Raw genomic sequence first — 21628 nt, forward strand, 5'->3', positions numbered from 1 at the left:
TTAAAGTTCTTAAGTATAAAAAAAAAAAAGTTTGAATAACAACAGATAGAGGTCAGCTTACTCCGGTACAGTAGTAATGTGTCTGCACGCTTCTTAAATTTATATTTGTAATTTTGATCTGTTCCCCAGGATATTTCATAGCATGTGCCCAAGGTTCTTTTTATACATATCTTTTCAGACTTTTCCTATTTAAAAATAAATTGCAAGTGAATGGTAGCTTACAAAAGTCTGTAGCTATAACTACTCTCGTCACTTATATGGATTTAATTGTAGCAGTCTAACAGCCTTTCTTAAATAATTGACACACGTTGTTAAGATTCAGAGGCTGTGAGTACATACATTCCGTCCAGTACTACCGAAAATGGATACCTGAACAGCAAGTCACAGCTTCATACACAGTTTATGAAAAGAAGTGTGTTCAGTTCTGCCCGGTTCAGGAATTCATCCTGCAACACTGTCTGTGGCCGAAAGCTTCCTTTCTCTTTTAGCCCCTTTTTTGGTCATAGTCATTTTATGCACATCATGTTAGATAATTTGATTTTACTTCGAAAGGCCCACGTAGGGGTTTTATGTCTCTTTTCATAGTAGCAGGAAGAAGTAAGGGATTTTTGTCGGGCCCTCCGGGGTTTCATCTTGTGACTTGTCCCTCTCTGTCTCCCTCCGCAGGACGCACCGGCAGGCGAGCCCCACCCGGTCCCCGCCCATGGACGCCGCCTTCAGCAGCCGCAGGGGCAGGCAGCTCCCGCAGGTGCCCGTGCGAAGCGGCAGCATAGAACAAGGTATCCACAGAGGGAGCCTGGCCAAAAGCCTGGGTTCGAGAAACCCCTCTTTATATATGCCTTCTGTTAACAGAATCATATTCTGGTTGCATGTAGTCGGATGAATCCTAAGAACTCAAGTTACCTAGATCTTTATTCCCAGCACCTGGTTATAACAATTGGTGCCTCGGTGCTGTTTTTGCTGAGTGAGTGAATGAATAAATTTTAGATGGTCGGTTAAAAGAAAAAAACGAGCCCTTAGAGATACTTCTTCCAACGGTACCAAGAAAAAAAAATAAAACTTTAAAGACCTCAGTACAATACGGTATTTTTGGTGTTAAAGGAAGACTTATTTAACCTTATTTTTAAAATATTTTTAAATGAAACAATCGTATTAAAGGCTTTGCTAGTGTTTTTTCATTTTAACTTACTTGCAATAGCTCGTATTTTTCATATGTCTGATGAAAAACTGACTTAGAAAACACATTTTAGTGTTTTTAAACAGTTAACATCACTTAAATTTCCCTTATTTTAAGCATATACCCATTGTTTTTATCTTCTAGATAGAAAGGGGGTGGGAATGGGGGATATATTTTCCTGGAAATTAAATTCACTAAGCTACCTGGCCAAGAGTTAAACACAGTTGAAAGAGTCAGATTTCTTCATGTGACTCAAAGTGCCTTCCCATTTCTCAGTAAGTGAAATGATATGTTATCAGTAAATGTTATCATAAATTTCTTAAACAAATTAGTGAAATAATGTTTAATTTGGGGTTGTAATGTGAATACAGTGGACTTATATTTAAAACATGTATTAAAAATCTTCATCCCTGTGAAAAACTGAAAGGTTAACATTTTGAATATTTTTTTCAACAGTGTTGGTTGTTGTTGATGTAAAACTTGTATATTTCCTTCTATATTGCTGAATATGTGTTCTACTCACTCAAAGCACTTTGATGAATGTATCATTGAAATATTAGTGGTCAAAAAAGATAAATATGTGTTTGCAAAGACTGATATGACAGTTTGTACACAGAATACTTGGTTATAAGAAAATTAGTGTAGATTTTAAGAAGTGTCATCTTATTGACAAAAATATTGCTACAATAAATTCTGAATTTGTATTCTTTTTTAAAAATCATGCGTCCTGTTGATATGCCGTGCTTTAATATTCAGGGTCATTATAAGCTTATTCATTTAGCTAATCAGAAAAATAAAAGGCTACGTGAAACTCTGACTTTCTTTTCTAAAATAGCAATTAATTCATGGGAATTCTCAATTCATGTCTTTAACAAACTTTCTCTTATTTGGGAACATTTTGAGAAGATAATTCATAATTATTGTTATTAAGGCTGTAATTAGCTATAGTCTAAATGAAATTGTCTTAAAATTTATCTTAAAAAATGTGGTGTTTGTTTAAATTACCCAGTCACGGACTCCTGTTGCACAACCAAAAGAACTACAGGTTCTGGTGTTCAGCTAGCCGCAAACTCACTACTGGCCATAGTGTGCTAAAGATTGATATCCAAAAATCATGTGTTCCTAAAATTCTTTGCATTTCCTCCAGTTGCTAAAACACTTAAGATTCAAAAGCATATGAGGGTATTGAATATAACTCTCATATAGTGAGATTATAGTTTTATTAATCTATAGAAATAAGACTTGCTTCTACAAAATAAGATGGAATGTATGCTAGACTTTGTGTGTTTTTTTTAAACTCATGTTTGGTTGTTAATGTCAATCAACATTACTGCTTTATGATATTCGTATTCACAGTTGTCTTTCAGAGAAATCACCAATTTGTAAGGATTGAATTGAGGTGGGAAGAAAGGACTGACTGAGAATGAAATTGGTGGAGTTATTTTGATAGTTAATATCACAAATATATTCCTAGCCACTTGCTATTTGAGGTTCCTAAAGCTCATCAAGAGTCGTATAGATACAACCTTTTAAAAATATAACAAGCATGTACTATTTTATCTGTGTATTCTATAATTAAAATGGATCTGATTTACTATATGATGTTACTATGTGCTTCAGGACATTGGTAAATGATGATACTGCCCACCTTCGTCTTATTATGGATCTATTTCAAACTGAAGAGTTCACATGACATCTTTGTATTTCCTAGAATATGTTTTTAAAAATCAACATCTAATTTTATTCATGGGCTCAATAGAATTTAGCTCATTTTACTGAAGATGGAGTTCATTGATGTTCTTAAGGCGATATAATCATGTCATTTTTTTCTTTAATATTATATGTTAAAATTTACATCTGTGTTCTGTGAAGACTAATGCCAAATGCAGTTTATTTACAATCAATGAAGGCCCTACCGTATTTGACTTCCTTCTTTCCAGTCTCATTTTATGTTTATTTTTACTTAAAAAAAAATTTTAACAAAGGATAATTGTATTTTATTAAAAGAACTGAGTTGACAATTGGTTGGTAAGAGTGAATATTTCAAATGATTTAGATTCCTGAATAGTGCTATAACTTCTTGATGAACTTATAATTGTATTCATGCATAATTTCTGGATATAATTATCTGCATTATTGTGTTTAGGATATGTAGATTGCTTGGATGCTTATTTTCTTCATTGTAATTCAGTTCTACCATTCTCTCTTTGTACAGTGAAAACTGTATATATATATATGGCTAACATCATGTGAAAAAACACATTTACTTAAACTTCTAAAAATGTATTTTAAAATTTCTTTTAAAAATTAGGAATGCTAGCCTATTTTCTACATGGAATCTGATTATGTTACAGTTAGGGAGGAAGCACAGTTGTGGTTATGATACAGATTTTGAGATAAAGTAGCTGAAAAAGTAGCCTTAACATTTAGGTAACTCTAAAGGTATGTGATAATTGAGAGCAGAGGCTTTCAGGAAACTCTGGGTATATTCCAATGTTGTATTCCAATGTAACCCAAGGCAGTATGAGACAGAAAAGCAAGATAATCAGTTGCATTAAAATGGATGGTTTTCTGAAGCCAACCAAGTGATTTTGTATGTGTGTGTGCAGCATAGGTTTTTTTTTTTTTTTTTTTTTTAAGAAGACCTATTTAAAGATCACTCATAAACTGACACAATGTGCCAATTATTTTGTTGTTGTTATTGTTCTGCTATTCTGGTACCTAACATTAATGGCACACCCCTTCAAAATATCTAGATAGGCCATTGTTTCTCAGTAATGGATGTGCCAACAAGGAGGTAGATAAATGCATAAGAAATGTGTGAGAAATATAATCTCCAGAGAACATTTCACTTTGAAATAGTTTAATATAATTAATTTGAGAAGGAGGAAAGGATTACTTGAAGTAGAATATATTTTTTTCCAGGTGGAAAATGTTCTAGAATACTTTCCCCAGTGAAAAGAAAATGCCTACGACCTACCAAAAAATGGAATTTATGTTTTCATTTATTATATAATATTTTAAATTATCTGAAAGGCTATCATTTTTGAAATTAAAATGTTAGTTTTGGAATATTAAATATGCTTTTAAGTACATTTATAATAAACTGTCACGATATATTAAGATTAAAATGTCTTAGTTAAGTCGGTGCTGAAATATTGTGCAATTCTTCAAAGGCAAGAAAAGTAACACAAAATATACTTTTTCAAATTCTAAATATATTAATTTCCCAATGTTTATGCTTTTATTTAAAATCTTTAAATTGTTGCATTCATTCTTTCTTTGATTGATTTTAGTGCCATGTTTGAGACTTCTTCATGGTTTGTCATTAAAGTTTGTCATATCACATTATATGTTACATATTTTTATTATTCATACCATTGTGTTGATTCACATTTCCATGTCTAACTATAAATTTGCTGATTTCTTTCTTTTGTTTCCATCATTATGTGCATTTAATTCATTGAAGAACAAGAAAAATATAACTCATCCACAAAAGGTAAATATTAACGTAACTTTTTAACAATTGAATATTGTTTCTTTTCTCTCATAGTATATGAGTTATGTATGAGCTACATTATTTAACGGATAGCTTTTTTGCCTGCATTGATTTTGTAGGGCATTTGGTGTCAATTGTTTTGTATTGTGAGCAGTTCACGTCAAAGAAGAGAGGATTAAAATTAAAAGTAGCTTTGCTTCAAAATTTAATTTTTGATACTGACAACTAGAAAGCAGTTATCTTTAGAAATGAGTAGCATATTTATTTTATGTTTTTTGCATTCCCTTGCACTCATAGATACAGGGTTCAATGGTTACTGTCTATGATGCAAAGGAGTAGAAAATCCCTAGGTTTTCCTTCTAACCTTATGGAATATTTGGCCCCTGCAGTCATGCATTGGAAAGTGGCTGCCAGAATTCCTGCTCCTCTTGGCCCCAGGAGGGTTAGAACATCCATCAGTTCTTCCTTCTTGAGGGACACTCGAGGGAAACCATTTATCCTGCTGTTTTGCCACCTTGCTGACCTGCCCTGCCCTTCGAATCACATGTGATATTTGGTCTTTGTACTTGAATCTCATGTAGATGCAGACGTCAACCCACTCTCACGTGCCATCTTATTAGATGTGACTATTAGCTTGATAGTTAAATATTTGAATATGAGATTTCAGCTTAAAGAAATAATATTAGCAATGCTAAAAGATTATATAATTTAACAAAAGTACCTTTGCTCCCTATTTGTAGCTTGATGATGTAATTATTGTTCCCAGTAACTCTAAAAGTTAGTCCTGAGAGGACCTTTTATGAAAGATAAAGCTCAGATTGAGAGAGGTTCAGAGATTTACCCATCCACCCTGGTGATGTGACATAGATTACAAGCCCATCTCCCACTTTGGACCTCCTTCCTCTATACTTGATTGCATTCTATTTTAATAGGCACAAATCCCAAGTTTACTCCTAACTTTGAGTACAGTGAAGTATGTGTTATATCTCTCAATGTCATAGATTGAAAATGGAGGTAATATTCAAGTATTTATATTAGTTTGAGTTTATGAAAATTTATTTATATTCTAGCACATAATACATATTCTGACAAAGTGTCTGAAATACTAGACAATGAATAGATATTAATAAAAATAAAATGTTATTCAGATCAAGATGTTATGAGATGCTAGGCTTTGGTCCCTAGATTTTTCATAGATTTCTGGCCATCTTGCATTTTTAATTCAGGTATTAGAAATACAAATTTAGTTTCAGTGGTATGGCCAATGCATTTGTGCTTACATTCAGAAGAATTTATTTAGACTTGCAAGATAAATTTTAGTATGCTAAAAGATGTTATATTGGAGATGGGTCAATGACCTCATTCGTTTAGCCGAAAATAAGTATAATAATTGTTCAGTTGGAGAGCTCTTCCCCTATATTATTACTAGCCAAAGCTTTAATTTGCTAATCGAAACAATGCAAAATTCATGGGTTGTACAACTTCAAGTGTAGGAAGTATGGACCTCTGCAGCCTCACTACAGAGCATGTCAGGTGGTTACATTTTAACAAGGTCGTTTTTGTCCTAACTGAGGTGTGTCATCATTCTTCCAAGTCTTCCTGGGACATGGGATGTAGATAAGTTTCATGGGATGTACCATGTGACTGAAAACAATCGAAGAGACTTGTTTCCAAATGCAACCAGTAAGGCAGAGAGCAGTCCAGGATGCTGCATTTCTCTCCTGGGATTTAAGGGAGCCACAGCTTAGCCATGAAAAGCGTGGGCAACCTGGAAAAGATATAAGCAAATTCAAGAAATTTCTTTTGAGTCGGATTGTAGGTTCACCTGCCCCATAGGAAAGAAAACGTTTTATTTTGCATAGAAACCCTGCTGCTGTGAGCTGACCTTTCTGAGGTCGACTATATTTAGAATTAGGTTATCCTGAGTGCTCCCTGAGTGTTAGGTACTGCCTTAACTACAGGAGGTAACAGCCTGCAGGCTTACAGGACCCCTAGTGAGAGGTGGCTTTTGATGAATTGCAGACAAATTTGTAAGATGTTTCCAGTTTGTCCAGGATTTATGAGGTTTCATAAGACACAAGATTTTCAGTGTTAAAACCAGGAAAGCTCTGGGCAATATCACCAGGTCACCCTACCCAAAGGGGACGTAGGGGACCAGTATATAATTTTCAAGCGTATTTTGTAAAACACATCCAGAGAGGTATAATATACTGAACATTTTTAATATGAGTTAGAGATTATAGGGCACTTCCTCTAGGTCAGTGTCTTGACTAACAAGGTCATCTCTTCATCTCATCATATTTCTGCCCCAACTTGAGACATAACTATCCATATCCTCATTTATCAACTGAGGGAGTTACAGCATAGAGAGATGCAGAGCCAGACCCCAGGTCAGCTGCTCATTGGGGAAGTGCTTGGCCAGGAATCGGGGCTTGAGCCTCACTTTGGAGCCCTTGTGCTGAACCACTTTGCTCGGCCGCCTCTCCCACATTCAGCACTGACCAAGCACCCACTGAGGGGTGACACTGCATAATCAGGGTAATGACCCAGGACAAGCTGAAGGAAGGTGTAGTGATTCCTCTTTTAGAAAGAGGGCAGAGGATGCCCGGAAGAGCAGAGCTGCTGCAGGACAGAGCTGGACCTCGAAGCCGCAGCCCGCGTCCTGGCCACTCCCTTGGGTCGCGGTCACCTCCCCTTCCTGTGGAGGAGGCCCACTCAGGAGCCCTGCCGCCCCCGGTGACCCATTTTTATGTCTCTCAGCCAAATCTTCCAATCCCTGGCTTGCTCTTCAAATGAACCCTGCACCCTGAAAAAAGGAAACCACTGTATTCGGACTAAGATGACGCGGTCTAGCGTTGAAAAGTTAACTGAGGAAATAGAAACGTTCACACAGCTTGTTTACCTCTTTCCCACCTCCTCTTTGTATGTTGGAAGCTGAGGTACCCTGTCTTTCTAGGATTCACAGACTGTTTTATAGGCATATTTTAAATCATTCCTTCTCAAAGTAAGCCAATTTTTCCCTCTCTGCTACATTTCTTGGACAGTTTTAAAGAGCCCATGAATGTAGTTTGGGGGCATCGAAATAATGATATAAGAAGATCAGAACCAGAAATTAAAAGGCTTCAGGTGAGAAAAAATGTTATTATCATAATAAGTTTCTAATTTATATGCCTTTAAGATAGGATCTCTAAAATGCATTAACTTTTTGCCTTTTGGAAGCAATTTGGAATAACAAAACCCATTATACTGTCTTTTCTACAAGTAAACTTCCCTTTATCATAAGAAATGTGTAGTTTACCCACAGAATGAAGTGCAATTACAGTTCAAGTAACTAAAGGGTTGAAAAGGAATGAGCTAGCATCTGTTTTGTGGTCCTGTTTAACTAATAAAATATATAATAATTATTGTAAGCAGGTCATGAGGGCCATTTAAGGATTATCTGTAGTCAACTGAATTTTTAAACTTCTGTTAGAAAAATGCTCCAATGAATTATCTGTCTCTTCTTTTTGAAGTGTTGACAAGAGTAGTTTGAATGGCAAGCACTCAACCTATAATCTTTATGGAACTATTAGCATTAATCTGAATTAAATGTAATTCAGATTAAAAGTGAAAAACATCATTTTAATGGTTTTATGTTATATTGTTTATTGTTTATGGAGTTTCTTTTGAAACATGTTATAGGAGAAAAATCATGTCTCTTGGCTTTTGCCAATATAAGTAAACTAATTTATTTGTAAATCCATGGAGGCAGAATTATTTTAACTGTCATTATGTAGAAAAGGATTTTGGCTTTATTCACATTTTTCTTAACTGCATTTTGAGTAGGTGCATATTACCCAGGTGAGATTCATTTGATGTTACTGTGTGTAAAGATTTCAAGTTATTTAATCTTCTAGGGCTTTGCTTTTCTTGAACACTTATGATGAATATTCATGAATATTTAGTCATAAACATTTAGAGCTCTGTTAGTTAAAGCATCAAACTGGTCCATTTCTCTTTTTATCACAAACCTATGTTTGTCATTCTAGCCTTCTTTTCTTGTTTGTTTTTGATTACTGTCTTTATTTTTCTTTCTTTTTTCTTTTTTAATTTAAATTTATTTATTTTAATTGGAGGCTAACTACTTTACAATATTGTATTGGTTTTGCCATACATCAACATGAATCCGCCACGGGTGTACACGTGCTCCCAATCCTGAACCCTCCTCCCACTTCTAGCCTTCTTTTTAAACTTTAGGGACATATGAAAGTGGTCCATGTACAGTAGTTCTGAACTCTTGGTTTGGACCCATTTTTTTCTGTTCTGCTGATTCAAATGTGATGCTTTATAATAGTATTAAAGACTCGTAAAGTTTTAAGTATTTAATGCTTGAATTGACCAGGTGTCAGTTTGCCAGAAATGCACCCTTGAGGGAGAAGAGTTTTGCCCCTTCCTCCCTGATTCTGCAAGAGAAGGTAAAAGGTGGATGTCTAGCCATGAATAGACCTTTTGGGTTTTCTCCTCTAAAGCTGTGTATTTCCCCTAAATACTGTAATTTTGTTTTCTAAACTTTAAAATCTGTCAACACTTTTTGCAAAAAAGAAAGGAGACATTGAATTTAGTAGTTATGCCACATCAAACCTTTCAAGATAGATTCTGTTGCCTCCAGTGTAATTGGATTAACAAAAAATGATGGATAAACATGTTAAGAGATCCTGGGGATGAACAGCATGACCCTTTGTGTTCCCAGAGAAGCCTTAAGTCCATGGACTACTCTCACGAAGATTGTGTTCTATGCAGTGCCTTGTAAGGAGGACAGTGTTTGCTCTCAAGACCGACATACACATAAAAAGCTATTTAAACCTGTGTAACAAAAGGGCAGGGTCAAATGACAGATTTTTCATTTGACTTTCTCATCTGCCCAGTATCAGATTAATATTTTCACTGTTACTCTGGGGCTTGGCTATTTTGACACTGAAAGTGATACATGGGGTTGGAAATCCTGAACTTTGTTTTAGGTAGTTGAGTGAAAATCAGCTAAAACAAGAGATGACCTTGGGGTTTTGGCTGCAGACAAAAGAGATTTAAGTGATAATACATGGAAGTTACCTATTTCCTCTAAATCAAAATTCCATTTCAATTTTCTATGCCAAAACACAGCCTCTTTTCAAATTCTTAAAGGCGATATGGTTCTTTTCACTTTGCATGTGTTATTTACTTGTTACATTTTATCTTTCTCATCCTGGATAGACAGTATCTTTTATTTTATTGTTTATATTACTGTAGCATAATCCTTAACATCCAAGAGAATCGTGAAAGGGCACATTTCTCCCCTTGCAAATTGAAATTCATTTTATTCTAGGAAAATGACCCCGAATATGGGCATTGCTGTAGTGTCAGAATATTTGAAATATTTACTCTTTAGATACACATGTTCTATATGTTGAGGCAAGAGAAGTGGGTATTGTATCAAAGTTGCTTATTATGCTTGTATGACTCCAAAGATAAGGATAGACGTAAAAAGACTGCTTTATCTTTTAAAAAAATGATAAAAAATAACCAAATATAACTGGTAATTTTTGCCCCTTAATTTCTATGGTTTTGGTAAATTGGCAAACAAAGAAAATAGTAAAAATGCTGGAAATTCGGGCAAACAAAAAAAAAAAGTAAAAATGCTGGAAATTCGTTAGTTGCGCAAGAGACAAAGTTGTTAGCTTCCTATTTTTTAAAAATATCAGAAAAATATCAAAATTTATTGAGACGGTACAGAGTCAGAGTCTACAACAGCAGGAAGTTACTCTAAGTGATGTCTTAGAGTTTTCATTTTCTTTACAAGTGAAAACTCCGTAAAGGTGAGATGTCAGGACTGATAAATTCACACTGATGAATGGTGTGTGTCTGAGGTTTTAATCTCTGCCAAGTATTTTTGAGTCCTGAGCTCTTACCATGCTACCCCATTGCTTCCAGGCGTGTGGAGAAGGTTCCTACATCTTAACAGTTTGCATTCCTCTAAAGTCTAAAAACCCATGTGTAGGGATAAGTTTTGCAGTCTTGAATTTCCTAATATAAAAGCATCTTCCTTTCTCTTCAGGCTGTGTATACCTTACAAAGTTTACAGATTCAGTCAGCTCATTTTTTTTTTTCATCTTTTATTACTTTCTAATCTCCACATTTCCTGCTACATTGTTCAGTGTATTTGAGTGCCCACCAGGAGTGATTTGTAAAAATAAATCCTTCAGAGAAGGGCTTTCCTCAGGGCTGTCAGTAACAGGCATTGCAGATATCTCATTCATATGTTTAATTCTGACAGCTTTCAGGCCTGGGGTCATTTATCATCACTTTGAGACACATTAGACCCAGATCAGGGCTTCACTGTCGCCAAACTCGTTTTGATGCAAAGGCACTAAAATTTCATACAGTGTGATAGCAAGCTTTAGACAAGGTTGTTATCCTGTACAAATGTTACCATGTTTTACTTTTCACACATGTGTTAGCTAATCTTGTTATAAAAAAAAATACTCAATAACCTTTTTGCTGCTAAGTTGCTTCAGTCGTGTCCGACTCTGTGCGACCTCATAGATGGCAGCCCACCAGGCTCCCCCATCCCTGGGATTCTCCTGGCAAGAATACTGGAGTGGGTTGCCATTGCCTTCTCCAATGCATGAAAGTGAAAAGTGAAAGTGAAATCGCTCAGTCGTGTCCAACTCTTAGCGACCCCATGGACTGCAGCCTGCCAGGCTCCTCCGTTCATGAGATTTTTCCAGGCAAGAGTACTGGAGTGGGGTGCTTTACTTTAATATATTTAATAATACAGAAATTTTCATTACCTCTATTCCCTTTTATACTCGTATTTCACCTAGAATACTCGAAAATGTAGGTTTAGCAATAAATTTTATGGATTGTCTGTTTTGCCTATAAACACAAACGTTTGAAATTGCAAATTCATGTTAATTTCTAGATGCACAGGGAGAAATGTGAAAGACTTAAGGAATTTGAACAGCAGAACAAAATTTTATTTACATAATTGTAAATTCAAGAATAATATGTAAAATATATTTATGAAAATTTAATGTTTAAATAATAATTATCTTACATTACACAGGGCCATGATATTTACAGTGTTTTAAAGCAGGTCATGAACGTCTACCAAGTCAAAGGAGTTTCCCCGAAAACTGCATTTCTCTTCGGAAGAGGTGATACCTTCAAAATTTTTCAGTGATGGATTAGGGAAGACTTATTAATGATTCTTTAGCTTTATTTTAAGTCATAAGCCTCTTTAATAATCTTATGAAAGGATAGATCTAGAAAAGTGCATATAGGTCCAAACGCAATATTTGCAAATGATTGCAGCTTCTTCATAGTTTCTCCCAAGATCACCTATAATACTGGATTAAGGATTCACAGCACAACATGGAGCATGAAAATATAAGTAATTATATTACTCTGTCTTTACCTTTAATAATATCTAATATTTTCCATTAAAAAAACTCTAGAAAATCTTACCCTTTGTGTTCCAATCAGTTATCCTTGTTGAATTTAGAAGACAAGAAATGATTTCACAAGTTTTTTTTTAACTTAAACTCTTTTTTTTAATTTTATTTTATTTTTTAACTTTACAATATTGTATTACTTTTGCCATATATCAAAATGAATCTACCACAGGTATACATGTGTTCCCCATCCTGAACCCTCCTCCCTCCTCCCTCCCCATACCATCCCTCTGGGTCGTCCCAGTGCACCAGCCCCAAGCATCCAGTATCATGCATTGAACCTGGACTGGTGACTCGTTTCATATATGATATTATACATGTTTCAATGCCATTCTCCCAAATCATCCCACCCTCTCCCTCTCCCACAGAGTCCAAAAGACTGTTCTATACATCAGTGTCTCTTTTGCTGTCTCGTATACACGGTTACTCTTACCATCTTTCTAAATTCCATATATATGCGTTAGTATACTGTATTGGTGTTTTTCTTTCTGGCTTACTTCACTCTGTATAATAGGCTCCAGTTTCATCCACCTCATTAGAACTTAAACTCTAAGAAAAGTTCTAAACTTTCCTTTTTTTTAAAGAATTTTATTTTATTTAAATATAAATTTATTTATTTTAATTGGAGGATAATTACTTTACAATATTGTATTGGTTTTGCCATACATTAACATGTTGAGTTGATATTTGATATAAGTACATTCATTGGATAAAAATGTCATAGTTTAAAATTAACTGAGGGTTTAAAGTTGATCTAAAGAAAATAGATGAAATTCAATAAGTATCTTTTAGGAAAATTAATACCTGCTTTTTAAAAGACATAATTTATTTATCATCAGACACATCAGTCAGCTTGTAGAAAGCATAGTGAAAAATTCTGGCTTTTTAAAAAAAGCTTCTATATAAAATTACAGTGTTAATTATACTCTAGTGGCTAGGGGAAATGAATTATATTACTATCACTCTATGGGAATTATAACTGAAGCTATATTTTCATTAAAATACTAAGTGAAATTATGTGATAATTACATTTGTTGTAAAACATGAGCAAGGTTGTTTAACTCTCTAGTATGTGGCAGTATTGAAATTTAAAAAAAATTAAAACCCAGATGTTCTCCAAATTTAAAATCTTTTTAAAAAGGAATAGTGACTGGCATTTTGATGATTTGTTAGTTTCCAATGCTACCAGTATTCAGAGTGCTCCCAAAATGTAAATTTAATGCTAGGATTTATGGAAGAATTAGAAAATATTTTATTTCATATTTTAATTTTGCTATTAGCATTAACATTGTTAATATAAAAAATTTAATAATGAATAATCATTCTTTTCAAAGTAAGATATTTGAGCTGTCTGGGCTGTGGTTAATTTTACTTTTAACTGCTTACTCAAGAGTTAATCACATTCCAAGGATTTATTTCTAATCATTACCAAGTATATTATTCTCTCTATAAATCATGTACATTAATAATCATGTATTCTTTATCAATTTGTGATAAATGTTCTATTTTAGCTGATAAATTTTCTTCATATTTAGATTGACACATCAATAATCCAGAATTGATGTCATTTCATTCCATAACGTACAGTTGAAAAATAAAATGTACAATACACAAAATATGTAGAAAAGCTAACACACACACAGAAGTCGCTCAGTCGTGTCTGACTCTTTGTGACCCCATGGATTGTAGCCCACCAGGCTCCTCGGTCCCTGGGATTTTCCAGGCATGAATACTGGAGTGGGTTGCCGTTTCCTTCTCCAGAAAAGCTAAAGAACTGCCCAATTCACACTGAAGCCTCTTCATTGATGTTTACGAAAAGCAATTTTACTGCAACATGACGACTTGTATCAAGAATTATTTTAGAATACACACTAATGTGCACACCATCCGGAAATAAAGAGAAATACTCTTTAAAAATGTGAATTACATGTAATTACCTGACTTTTTTATATAGGTGAACAATAAGCTGTTTGCATTTCACTTCTGATCTTGGAATCCGAGAGCAAGCACAGAGGACATAGAAATGACATTACTGCTGATGAGTCAAGGGTGTCCAGTCATGATTTTGAAAAGAAAACTATTTGGAGATTTTCTTTCTTTGACAGCTTAGAGGATGTCAACTTTAACTTCTTTAGGAATAAAGATAGTATATTAATCACTTAATCACTTTTGGGAGGTCAGAGTGAAGTCATTGAACCATTGTAGGACTCAGTTTGTTGTTGGTATTTTTTAAAGTCGTTAAAAATCCTGCCGCTGCTGCTGCAGTTCGCCTTTGGTATCCGCCGTGGCCCTGTCCTGCCTCTGAAAGCAGAAGGGCCGACATCCCTTGCCACCAGCAGGTCCTCCTGAGAGCGATACAACACAGACACAGCCTCCTCTGGTGCGTGGGAGGCAGGGGATAAGACTGCATTTAATAAAGGGAAAGAAAAAGAAATGAGAGTAAGAAAGAAAGGAAATCTCATTTCTTTTTGTAAACTTTAGAAAAGCCTTCAGAATTGCTAGTCTGGATGGAGTTGCCTTTAGAAAAGAATAAAAACGAAATATAGCTGGAGATATACTGCTGCTGCTAAGTCACTTCAGTCGTGTCCGACTCTGTGCGACCCCATAGACGGCAGCCCACTAGGCTCCCCTGTCCCTGGGATTCTCCAGGCAAGAACACTGGAGTGGGTTGCCATTTCCTTCTCCAATGCAGTGAAAAGTGAAAGTGAAGTCGCTCAGTCGTGTCTGACTCTTAGCGACCCCATGGACTGCAGCCTACCAGGCTCCTCCGTCCATGGGATTTTCCAGGCAAGAGTACTGGAGTGGGGTGCCATCACCTTCTCCGTGGAGATATGTAGCTGATGACAAACCAGCCTGTCTGTAGGGTCTTCCAGGTGTATTAGATGGAAAGCCATCCTTCATTCTTAGGGATGAAAAACCTGGTCTTCTCTAAGGGACAACTGTAACCTGCGTGTACTTTGCTAATCACACATCACCTTCAATCTGAAGCATCTTCCTTAATTTTTCCATGACTTCTTGGCCACCCTGCTGTGTGTTTCTCAGGCCCACCCCAGGAATTCTGTGTCTCTTATTTAAAGAGATGAGGTGCTTTCCTGGCAAGGTTAAGTCACCAGAACTATTTCAGACTGCTTTAGGCTGTAGTTCTTGGGAAATAATCTTTTCAATGCTCCCCACCAAGAATTACATGATGCCAAATGTGAAGGTCACAAAGCTATAGGCTAACCAATGTCAAAAATTTATTAAAATGTCTGTCATTGCTGAGAATATTAAGCTGACATCATTTAAATCTGCTTTTATTACAAGTCGAGATTACTTGGATTTGTTTTAAGCGTTAATTGTAGAGTACAGCTGCTTACAGTTCATCTGTCTTCCTCAAAGCCCAAAGCAGATGACCTAGGCGTTACCCACATCACAGGCAGATGGCAAGCAGCAGACTCCTGTACATTTTCTCACTGGGTATATGGCTTTCTATAAGTACAGCTCACATTTTCAATAATTTTAATTCTCTTGCATAGCAGTTTGCTTTGTTATACTTACTATGACTCCTTACGTATTGTCAAGTAAGTAACACATTTAGAAACTGCTCTTCCCAAGGTCTTTATTGAGCCACACTTTAATCACAATAGTATCATTTACAACCATGAGTCAAAGCAAGTGTTGTGACTGCTTCATTCACGTAACTGTGTCATTAGGGGTTGATATCATCTGTCTAATACACTGACTTTAAGCAAAGCAAAACATCTAATAACTTGGTGTGAAAAGACAATTAAAACATTTACCATACATTTCACACCATGTACTTATCTCATGGGCTATTAGTCTGTACTTGGACACACAGCAAAAGCTACATATTTACTGAATTTCCATGAGTGTCAGTGTCTTTTATCAAGGATCACAGGCCATGTTTAATCACTGCAGTGGAAAAGATTTGTTAGCAAGTGTCTTTATAAACTCCTGGTTAGATAGGAAATTGACAACCAGGTCAATTAAATGTATCAGTATTCCCATTCTCCTTTAAATCACAAAACCTCTTGGCAGAAACCCCAGTACATTCATTACAAAACAATGGGTTTTGCTCAGATATATGTGTATGTAAGCAACTTAATAATAAACTCTAGCACTTGTTGCAGAGATTGGCAAAAGATAAGTTATAAAGCATAAACATGGTCCTCATACAACACAGGTACATGTACACAACTGTACTCTTATTTTTTCATTTGTAAGAATGTAAAAATTAAAGACAGGGTCTTTAAGCTCCTTGTGATAGATTCTGACTTAAAATAGCTCGTACTTTACTGAAGGCAGTACTTCACATCTATACAGTCACACCTGCTACACTACTTAGACGCTTAATAAAGGCTTAACTGGAATACACTCTTTTATTTACAATTTAAATTAAAAACCTAAAGTTCTATATCACATCTTCAAGAAGTATGAATTTCGTTTTTGTGGTCAGACAGAGCTTTCAGAAATAGAAAATAAATCTTGTCCTTTAGCAAGTCCAGTTTTTAAGATTGGCAAATATTCATGAAAAACGGTTGGTAGAAATGAAGGATTTAATAAGAATGCCTCAGAAAAGCGGATGCTCTTCCGTTAGAAGAGATTTTTGGAGCCTGCTTCAGCTGACAATGTTACCTGGTGTGCATGTGTCTCAGTAAACACGTGGAGTTTTGTGTGATGTGTTCACTTTATATGTACAAGCAACCAGTTCATTCAATAGGGAGCATATTTTCACAATCAGACTCAATTTTACATAATCACTTATGAAGAATTGATATTATTTCATCTCCGATAAACTCACAGGGTCCTTAGCTTTTGTTACTAACCTTTGTGTCCCCCATCCTGTGTGATTTGAGTCACATTCTTTGTTAGAGTCCCAGTTGCTAGCATTTGATCTTCTGCCTTTTGTTTGTTAATCATGTCATTTTGAGATTTTACTTGAAATCATTATCAAAAGCATTGCAGTCTTAATTAAACCATTCGGTTCCCCAGAGGTGCTTCGGTGTTTTAACGGATTGCCGTTGTGTGTTTTTGCAGCAAGCTTAGTAGTGGAGGAGCGAACGAGACAGATGAAAATGAAAGTGCATCGATTTAAGCAGACAACAGGGTCTGGTTCTAGTCAAGAACTTGATCGCGAGCAATATTCCAAGGTAAAACCAGTAACTGACCAATAGTTTCCCTGGTAACAAAAAAAAAAAGTACAGTGTGGGTAGCAGGTAGGACCAGTGAGCCCTTAAGTTACAGGAGAGAAATTATGCTTCAGATGATGGCCTTGCATCATGGCTTCTCTGCTCTTAACATGGGCGCAAGATAGAAGTTTAGTAATGTATCATTTATGAATTTGGATTAAATGTTTTCTAGAAAAAAGAAAATGCTTGATGTTACAGTCATTTAATGATTGTCAGTAGTCAAATTCACATCAGTAAGGTAAATGAAGCCATTTTATCTCTTGAATTTCATTCAACACTCTATTTTAAATATTAAGATGTAAATTTATAGTCATATACTATTTGTGGTTGATAATTCCTATGGACATTTCACAGTGAGTGAAAATTGTGTGATGTGAGATTTCTTATCGATCTGTCTTTAGTAAGAAAACTGATTTAAACTCTTAGAAACTGAAATCCACATAATTTTAAGAGATAATAAAAACTTATATTTCAAAATTATTTTGTAAGGATGCATTGAGGAGTTTATAAACTGCTAAATAGTATCTGATAATTTTGATTAAAATATGATTTTTAATTAAAATAAGAGTTTTATGCTTCATTAAGCAATTTTGAATATATTATCTGATTTATTTTTAAAATATTTTTTAAAAGACTACAAAAGCTACAGGATGTGCTAAGTTGTTTCAGTCATGTCCAACTCTTTGCAACCCTGTGGACTGCAGTCCACCAGGCTCCTCTGTCCATGGGATTCTCCAGGCAAGAATACTGACTGGAGTGGGTTGCCACGCCCTCCTTCAGGGGATCTTCCTGACCCAGGAATCGAACTCAACTCTTATGTCTCCTGCATTGGCAAGTGAGCTCTTTACCACTAGTGCCACCAGAGAAGCACACTACAGGATACCCTGTGTTATAATTTGGTATCTAGAGCCCTTTTACAAGTAATGACCTTTTAGAAATTCAAAATTAAGTAAAAACTATACTAAATTAATGTTGTTAGCTTGTTGTATGAACCTAGTAAAACCTACTCATTTTTAAATAGTGAGGTTGTTCATTATGTAGCCAGATATTCAGAAACTAATACAAAAATATACAGGCGGTAACAAAATCAGATTTGTTACCAGCCCACCATACAGGCATGTGTGTTGAACATCGTCTTATCATTTTATGACTTTATGTCTTAGTTTAACTGCAGAAGGTTCCAGCTGGACAAAGCTCAAGGTCACTGTGATCTGGTGGAGCCCAACTCCCTAGGAGTCTGAAACAATATTTTAAAAAGCAAAATCAGTAAGGCAAAAAAAAAGAGAGAAATATTAGTAAGCAGAATATCTTGATGTTGCCCAAAGTTGCTGATTCCTTCTCCACATGTTTTTTCCTCCAGTTTGTACTTTATGATATTATCACTTAATCAGCTATTTGTCTGTCTTTATGGATATCATCATCATTTTTGTTTTCCTTTACACAAATGCGGTAAGCATTATAAAACAGGTTAAGTTAGAATTTCTTCCTTCACTGTGGCATGTGCTTATTTGGGAAGGATCTTTAAACTAGAAAAGCTTAATCAAAGATGGAAATGCTTTCTTAATTTCTTAGCATCATGTCAGAGGATGAGGTCAGATTGAACCACAGAGAGAGGTAGAGCCAGTACAGAAAACAAGAAAGATTCTAATAAAGAATCAGCATAAAATCCTGAAAGCCTTTCTGAACTGGGCCTCTAGTCATTCATCAGGTGATCAAAAAACTCTAAGATGAAGTGCCCTAGCCTCTAAACCACCCTAAACCACCACTACCGCTTGTTTTCGTAATGAATCAAAAGTAGGTGTATCCTGATTGAGAGATTCCAGAATCTGAAAATACCTAAAAATGACCCTCTCTAGTCCAGCTGTCTCATTTACCAGATTTATGAAAACTGAGGCTCTCTCTGAAGAAGGGAGATACTTTCTCTTCATTAGCAGACTTCCTGTTTGGTGGTCAGCCCTCCATTCCCTAGCTGGAACTTAGATGCCCTTTGCTCTTCCTGTGACACCAATGAAATGTATACATGACTCCAGCCTGATTCAGAGGCTCTCCTATGGCTTTTAATTTGTATATAGTTGAATTATTATATTCTAACATTCCTTTCTTGTTTGCATAGGCATCCTTTTCCTTTTTCTCTTTCAATGTATTTGAATATTAAAAAACCCTTTACTTTTAAATATGTTACAGTTGCTTTCACTGCATATATTGATACTATATATTACATAAATAAAATTATTATAAATTATACTGATAAGTGTGAGATCAAAGATATGGTATCTTTAAAAACATGAGACTATAATACAGGAAAAATATTTAGGGTAAAATAACATATAATTGGCTTATATTAAATTTTATGGGTTAAGTAAAAGGTAAATACTCTGCATGATTCTAATATGCCTAAAGCTTACAATGAATTTCTAAAATAATGTCCAGTAGTAATTTCTGTTAATCCTCTCTTCTTTTTTCTTTCTTAAATTTACCCTTTTACCCCAACCTCTTAACAATTTACAAAGATCTATTTGTATTTGTATAACTGAGAACCAATAATTTCATAAATTTAATGTACACTAAATTTTGAACTTTATTCCCTGATTGATTTATTTTTAGTCATTCAGCACTTTGCTAAAGCAAAGCACCTTAATTGAAATTCTGGCAAATTAGAAATTGATTAACTGTTTTCAAATATTTATAATGAAACACCAACAGAATTCGATTTTCTTCAGCACAAAGAATTACCAGACAGATGTAGTATAATTCCTAAGATGTTTCAAGCCTGACACCCCCTTAAAGTATTAAATGAACCTAACTCCATCCTGAGTAAGGAATTAGCAGTAACTTGGTTTCTGAGAAAATACAAAACTACATCACTGTCCCTGAAATGTGACACTGCTACATTTTCATTGATATTAGAGCCGCATGCCCTGGCGATGGAGTGGATTTCATCAATGGGTAGTGAATTTTCATATAGGTCTCACATTTGAAAGAGCACTTCTGTTTCTGTAACTTAGAAACAGCAAGAGTTGACGTGATAGGTTTTGTAGGAGCTTCTGAATGTTTATTATAAGTTATGAAAACGGTAGCCCTATTATCAAGGCTTCCTTCACATCAAGGACTAATTTCCCTACTATATGATCAATATGAATTTCTCCTGAGGATGCTACATTTCTCAAAATACATTTAATGTATTTCCATTAAAATATTTAATTGTTAAATAGGAGTTTTAAAGAATCATGCTTGATGAAAAGTCAAAGTTATTAAACTTTTAACAGATTTTGAAAATAAATAGATACAGTAGTATAAAGTGAGTGTAAAGTCTTTCCTTCAAATTACACATGTGAAGAAAACTGTGACATTGTGTCAGAATGACGAATTATTCTTTACCCCAATATAAAAAAAAAATGTTAACATGACAGTCTTTCAAACTTTTTTGTTTTGTTTCTTGACAGGAGTAGCAGAAGTCTATATACAAAAGGAGAAGAACAGATAATTTATAGGAAAGGAGAAAATCTTTAGTTGGAGAAATAATTCCATGCATATTCCATTACCCTTGGTTTATAGTCCTCACTGCTTGTTATTGGCATTTGCCAAATAAGGGGAGACTTTGTTCTAGGGGTCAACACCATGCCAGAATATTTCCTACAGCTATTAATTTTCATTGTATTAGAAACAAATTAGTTCATATTCTCTCAAGTACAAGCTATTATTTCAATTTTTGGAAATATTACAGGAATGACATATTTACATAGCAAAATAGTTTTAGAGACAAGTGATATTGGAATTATGTTTTTACCCCAGCAACAGTATTAAATTCAGCTTCCACCACGTGAGCATGTTATGTTTTTACATCTATGTAAATAAAAACCAGTTCTGATTGAAATGAATCCTGCCAGTTAGTGTCAGGCTACCAGATATGACAATTTGATGATAAAAATTACCATGCTACTTTAAATACATTATCATAACTCATGTTAACTTTAGGTCACATACAAAGTTGTGTAAATAGCTCATTTCTGAACATATTAACATATATGCATTTTCTTTTGGATTACTATTTAGCATATGGCTTTGAAAAATAAATCATGCAATCATGAAAAAATTATCTGAAAATAGAATTTTATAGACATTCTATAAATTTGGAGTTGTGAAATTTTTTGCCCAACACATACATGTGAGAGATGGAAAATTAAATACCTTCACCCTGAACTGCTGTCATATGAAGAATTATTAAATAAACATGGTCCTTTTTCTAGAACTTTTAAAGTAAGTATTATTGTCCTATAATTGTATATATAGAACC

General features: G+C 34.9%; 1 protein-coding gene across 48 annotated transcripts in view; it reads left to right on the forward strand.

Moving 5' to 3' along the window:
- Window positions 1-21628, forward strand: part of RIMS1 (regulating synaptic membrane exocytosis 1) — a 249200-nt gene that overhangs the window by 121629 nt on the left and 105943 nt on the right. For 34 of the 48 annotated variants that reach the window (XM_024996902.2, XM_015472747.3, XM_015472749.3 and 31 more), the window contains 2 exons: window positions 667-779; window positions 17183-17295. In XM_024996902.2, coding sequence (XP_024852670.2) covers window positions 667-779; window positions 17183-17295 — 226 coding nt within the window. Of the gene's footprint in view, window positions 1-666; window positions 780-17182; window positions 17296-17431; window positions 17573-21628 lie in introns of those variants that run through there. The other 14 variants (XM_024996896.2, XM_024996894.2, XM_024996898.2 and 11 more) reach the window with 2 other exon arrangements.

Source organism: Bos taurus, chromosome 9 (assembly GCF_002263795.3).
Source record: "Bos taurus isolate L1 Dominette 01449 registration number 42190680 breed Hereford chromosome 9, ARS-UCD2.0, whole genome shotgun sequence".
In the NCBI taxonomy this organism is placed as follows: domain Eukaryota; kingdom Metazoa; phylum Chordata; class Mammalia; order Artiodactyla; family Bovidae; genus Bos; species Bos taurus.